Raw genomic sequence first — 5,971 nt, 5'->3', positions numbered from 1 at the left:
ATGAATAAATATTTAATTTTGAGGATCTTCGTTGTGGTACTTTGTGTGACAGTCATGTTTGGTCGGTAAGACCTGTACAAAAAGGGCAAAACTATTTTTGAGTCTATATTTGTTTATTCTGTGGAATTATTTTGAATGCTGTTGTCTGCCAAGTCTCTCAAACATCCTATGCCAGATATAAACTGTACTTACAGCAGAGTAGGATGCCAGGCAAATTAGAACCTAAAGGTGAATTCCTCATATGTTTATAGGAAATCTTTGTTTCTCAGTTTCTCATATTCTCATCAAAGCTGCTGTTGTAAACAAATGCACTACATGTTTGATTATAAAGGCTTATTTTGTATAAAGAAGTAAAAAGTGTTTTCCTTGAGCTCACAAGCATTCACTTTTAATTACTGTTAAAAAAAAAAGCTGGTCAACGCTGGAATTGTTTTGCTTTTTCTCTTTCCTTCAAAATTGTTTTACATCTTCAATCAAGCACTAAAGCACAACTCATAAATGAAAAGGAAAGGAACGTTTCTGTGTCTTTAAGATCACAATGGCTTTACTGTCGCTCCCTGGAGGTCACTGCCCTTCCTTAGGCTCCCTGCCAACTGCCATGTTACTGTCAACCATTTGCTGAAATGCCAGCAAAGCCATTAGTCTGGAGCCTTTACACAGTCAGCAAACTGAATAGCGTGAGCAGAACAGCAATGCAGAGGCACAAAGAGTCTGGTCTTATAGAACTACAAACCACTCTTCTTTTTTATTGTGTTGTGTTGTTGGTCATTGCAGCTGTGATATATCTTGTGTTTGCTATTAAACTATCAGCCAATCTGTTTAAAGTGTGAAAATATCAGCTTTCTCTACAAAAAGATATACCTTTAGCTAATATATACATCAGTGTGTACTGTTAAGATCATGTCTGTCATGTGTGAAGATTATTTAAATGGCATAAGCATTTCTCTGTGTGACTCTCTGTGCATCTTTGTGTGCAGCGGCATCTGGTGGCTGAAATGGGAAAATTACAATTTTAAACTGAAAATCATTTGCTGTAATAATAATAACAATAGATTTTTAAAATGTTAAAATATTTAAATGAATGAGGTGAGAGGAAACTAAATCTGCTGCTACAGCAAATGTTAGGGTGTCTCTGTTTAACTCTTTAAGAAGGGGCTTTAATAAACTGAACATTTCTAACTTCTACAATGGTGGGTAAGATATAAGAGGAAGGGAGAATTTGTATCATTGAAAATTAACGTTGGAGGATATGCATCTTTCTACAGAGCTTTTTCTGTCATTTTTTATTGATGACAGAAAAAAAGATCCACTTGTACATTTTGACCTCCCTTTGAATCAGTAATGCTTCTCTAATTTAACTTTGTGACGAGAGAATTAGGTCATTACCAGCTTATAGTCTGTCAATACTACAGCAGATGAAAACTTGGTTCATGTATTTTTCTTCAAATGTTTGATTTACTCATAACATTATTGTTTTTTTTTTTAGATATTTCTAATACTTCTGAGACCTTGTGCTTTTCTGAATGAGTATGAATGTCTCACCCCTCCCTCTATCCACCGGTCCCAGCTAAGTGTGTCGCTAAGCCAATAAGATGCAAGAGAAGCTAAACAGAATGTGTTGCTGTCAGGCAGACCTACTAAAGCAAACTGCACACACTCAACCTGACCTTTTCATCTAATAACGGCAAAGTCTATCATTGCTCTAACCTACTTATAGACCTACAGAATTTTGTAATTTAATTTTTATTTAAAAGTCTTAAAATTCAAAACTCTACATAATAAATTGTTATCATACAGTAAAAACACATAATGTAGACCATTTCTAAGGCAATGACCTCCTTACCACAGAATGATGTCACCTATTCAGGCTCTTGTAATCCTTCTCTGTGATACATCCTAACCATCCACAGAGTTTAAGTCACTTAGTCCCTCCAGAGCAAGAAAACCTCTAAAATGTTTTACTTCTAATTATGATGATAATTTAAAAGTGTTCTGCTCTTATGATAAAATCTCTGTGAAGTTTTTAAGTTGAATTTTACAAGTTTTCTCAGTTGGTTGTACATTTTTGCCACTCATATCAGGGCAACATTTCAAGAGGCTAACTATTCTTCTTGCAAAACAATATAAGCCATTCGTTAGTTCACCTGTTGTTTACCTAAGATTTATGATTTGTGGAGAAGCTGCAGCTTTATCCTGAAAAAAAAAGGTTAAGTTCTGCTTCTGAATGTTAACCTTCATGATAAACAACCCTCCTCCCTCCTCCCTAGGCGGCCTTGGTGTCTCCTGTTGATGTGCTTCTCGTAGAGCAGATGGCTTTACACATAAATCCTATTAGCAACTTTCTGCTGATGGAGACACCAGACTGAGTTCAGGGTTTTTCATTCTTTCGTTTTCTATGTAAGACGCCTGCTTTCATACTACTTCTTATCTTTTAAAGTATCTTAATTTGAAGGTCCAGTCATGTCTGCAGAGAAGGTAAGAGATTGTTTATGATTTCTTGGAACTTTTTACAGACATATTTTTAGATCTTTTTTATCTTGTTTAAGAATAAAGAGTCATATAATCTAAAAAAAAGATACAGGGACTGGAATAGCCAGTTAATGTAAAAATTAGATTTTATCAGGAATACATATTTTAAACAGGCTTAAAAGTTGTTTTGGACATAGTTTCATAGCATTTTTACATTTTTCAGTGATAGCCATTTGATTTAATTATGTCAATATGTGAGTTTCACCAGTGGAGAAGCCTATTTTACCAGGGGATATTAGTCATTGCTGTTGACAGAAATCTATTACTGGCCCATTTAAATTGGATTTAATCCTGATTAAAAGCATCATTGTCACATCATATGTAACTATCAGGGTACAAGCAAAGCAGGAGCTTAATTGTAGCGATGTTAATTTATTCTATAAACACTTTATTGAAAGTAATACATATGTAATATTTGTAAAGTTTAATAGTAGTAATAACTAAAGATAAGAAAAATTAGTAATATTTAAACAAAGCTTAATTACCATGAACATGTCAATGCTGTGTGTATATATAGGTGAATTTTATACCTCAGTTTTTAATGTCCTGTTCATTAAAAGTAAATCAAAATCTTGATAGTGGCATTAGTTCCACGTATAATTTGAATAGACAGGTTGTCTGGATTTTGCCGTGCGAGTTTCCAGCTACATGATTGCTACAATTCATTGCAACAGCAGTTCTCTCACACTGAAGCCTGTTTCACATCACCTTAAGTTTGAATTTTCTTCAGACACAAATAGTCTCCATGGATGCAGGATCTGGGTCTAATAGGATTAGCTCTCGTGTTTCCGCTGGCTGCAATCAAACTGACCTCATTCCTTGTAACACTGCGACATGGTGTTCGAGTCATTAAGGTGAAGCTATTGTGCACATATATTTTTCAAACTGAAGAATTTTATTTAAAGAAAAGTATAAATTTAATCTTTATGAGTTTTTGAGAAAAGTAAGACGTACAGATTGTTGCACAAAGAATAAAATGTAAAAAAAAAGGGAGATCTGAGGGTTATTTGAGGCTTTTGCCCTGACAGGAGCTTGTTTTGCTAAACATGAACATGTAACAAGAGTTTGGTTATAAATAAAAGATGCACCAATCCTCAAAACGACAGCCATATTGTTATAAATGCAAGTTTATTCTACAACAAATACGAAACCTTTGAATAAATACATTCAAAATATGTTCAGATAGCGATTTCCAAATACTATTTCCTCTTAAAAAATCTGTTACAGCAGGTGTGAATTTTAACTAAAAAAGGACATTGTCTCTTAAATCACGAAATAATAGACTTCTAGTGTTTAAAGTGCTGTAAAAATGTGAAGCAACTGGATGAATCTATGTTAGCGTGTACCTAGTGTTTGTCAGGAACCCAGGAAAAACCTTACATCAAATAGTTATAAAACTCTTTTACTTCTTCTCAGAAACCTGTATAATTTTTAATCAATGAATCAGAGTAAAGGATCATCGTGTTCTATGCAAACTGAGTTTTACCCCAAATCACTTTTTGGCTGTTGATACACTGGTCTTCTAATAAAGTTAAACTGTTTTTGATTATTTTCAGACACATATTTTGTTGTGTTGTTGTTTCTTATCCTGTTCTTTTTTAATTATTATTAGACCTTGAGTCATAAGACATTTTCTTCTTCTTTTTATCTGCAGAATGTATTGCAAGTGATGTATGTCATATTAGTTTTATTGAAGTTTAATAATCCAAACTTAAAAAATGTTGCTCAAACTATGATAGAAATAAAATGTTTCTTTTTTTCCCCTTGTATTCTTTTTCCACTGCTTACAATAACCTACATTTGTTATGGTGAGTTTCTGAATCCATTAAGCAAAAATATATTTTTCAGACAGTTTATATATAGATGTCATTTATCAAAGAAAATATATTCACTTCACATATCAACTAGACTAACTGAGCTTTATCAGCAGAAAATGTAAAGAAACCAAAAAAGAAGAAAGAGCAGACTGAAACAAAACTGAATGGAACTGAGACCAAACCAAAGAAAACCAAGACAAAAAAGAATGAAGATGTCCTGGAAGATGATGCCTCTAACACACAAAGTGAGAAGTCTTTTAGTTTTTTCTTGTACCAAAATCATTTAAAATAGAAAAAAATAGTTTCTGTAGATTATCTATCAGCAGTTGTAACATTGTATGTCTTCGACAATAACTTAGGTGGGAAAAAAGTAAAGAAAAAGAAACCAGAAAAAGAAAAGGAAGAGCCGGCGAAGGATAAAGAGAAAGAGACCAAGAAAAAAACCAAAAGTGCTCCAAAAAAGAAGAAAGGTGAGTCATTCATCTCAACACAGTTTAGGCTTGTATCATTACCAAATTCTTTATTTCAGAAATATTAAGCTTAAAAGCTAAATGATTGCTTCATTCCAGTATCAGACAGTGAAGATGATGATGATGATGATGATGATGAGGAGGATACTCCAAAAAAGAAAACCAAGAAAAAAACAACAAAGGAGAGCTCCCCGACTGCTAGTGCTGCTAAGGAGAGAAAATCTAAATCTAAAGGTAAGATCTGCTCTGTGTATTCCAGACACTAGTAAATCACTCCAGCATATTATAAGCATAAAAACAAACAAAGGGGAGCAATGTATTTGAAAACACATCATAGTTTGATCATAACAAATTTTAGTATTTAATAATTAGAGAAAAGAATGCTTAACAGCATTTCTGATTTCCTTGATGTTTTTTTTTTCTTTATTCTTTTATTTTTTTCCCAGCTTTTCATTGTCATTAGACTGTCACAAGTACGAGCAATGGTAGCCTAGTAAACTAGCTCCATCCGCCAGTGAAAATCTTTTTTGCTGGCGAGTGGGTCTAGCCTCGATCAATGCCCCAGGCCCTAAATCTGGCGGGCCAATCACAACGCAGAGATGCGTTTTGAACGTCTGGATGCAAAGCAGGCGGGGTTTTGAGGGCTTGACGACAGAGCTGCACGACGCTGGAGAAAACACAAGAGTAGTATGGACTGCGGCAGCAGCAGCTTTCAATGGAGCGCTCCATTGAAAGTAAAAATTTTCTTTTCTGTTGCTTTTGTTCAATAAAAGTACATTTTAAGATCATTTGAGGCAAGAATATGGTCACTTTTCGTCCATTTACCAATTTAATGCGTAATTGAAAAAACTATTTCCGAAGTTGAGAGCACCGCGGCAACAAGCGGAGCTCCGAGGCTAATGGCAGCCAGGGCTATTGCAGCCGGTCTGCAGCGGCCCTCTCTCGGCATAATCATGTGTGTGTCATGATTGGAACTCGGAGGTAACCCAATTATGCAGAACACCTCTGACGGACACAGGGATGGAAAGTTTGACAGTTTATTTAAGCACAAACACAGAAAGCACTGGTTCAGGTTTGGGCCTGGACAAGGGTTCACCGGGGTCTTGAGGGTTCTTGAGGTTCTCTTTGGGAGAGTCACTGTTGGTTCTGGAGAAG

General features: G+C 35.0%; 1 protein-coding gene across 1 annotated transcript in view; it reads left to right on the top strand.

Annotated features, from left to right (window-relative positions):
- The first annotated feature begins 2,347 nt into the window (after positions 1–2,347).
- The window catches only part of tulp1 (tubby like protein 1), a 14,263-nt gene continuing 10,639 nt past the window's right edge, over positions 2,348–5,971 (top strand). The window contains exons 1-4 of the mRNA XM_015403912.1: positions 2,348–2,475; positions 4,471–4,591; positions 4,706–4,816; positions 4,916–5,050. Of these exons, the coding sequence (XP_015259398.1) occupies positions 2,461–2,475; positions 4,471–4,591; positions 4,706–4,816; positions 4,916–5,050 (382 nt within the window). The 5' untranslated portion in view covers positions 2,348–2,460. The remainder of the gene's footprint in view (positions 2,476–4,470; positions 4,592–4,705; positions 4,817–4,915; positions 5,051–5,971) is intronic.

The sequence above is a fragment of the Cyprinodon variegatus genome, unplaced genomic scaffold (assembly GCF_000732505.1).
Source record: "Cyprinodon variegatus isolate N-32 unplaced genomic scaffold, C_variegatus-1.0 Scaffold1595, whole genome shotgun sequence".
Taxonomy (NCBI): Eukaryota; Metazoa; Chordata; class Actinopteri; order Cyprinodontiformes; family Cyprinodontidae; genus Cyprinodon; species Cyprinodon variegatus.
This window is presented reverse-complemented; position numbering and strand designations above follow the sequence as displayed.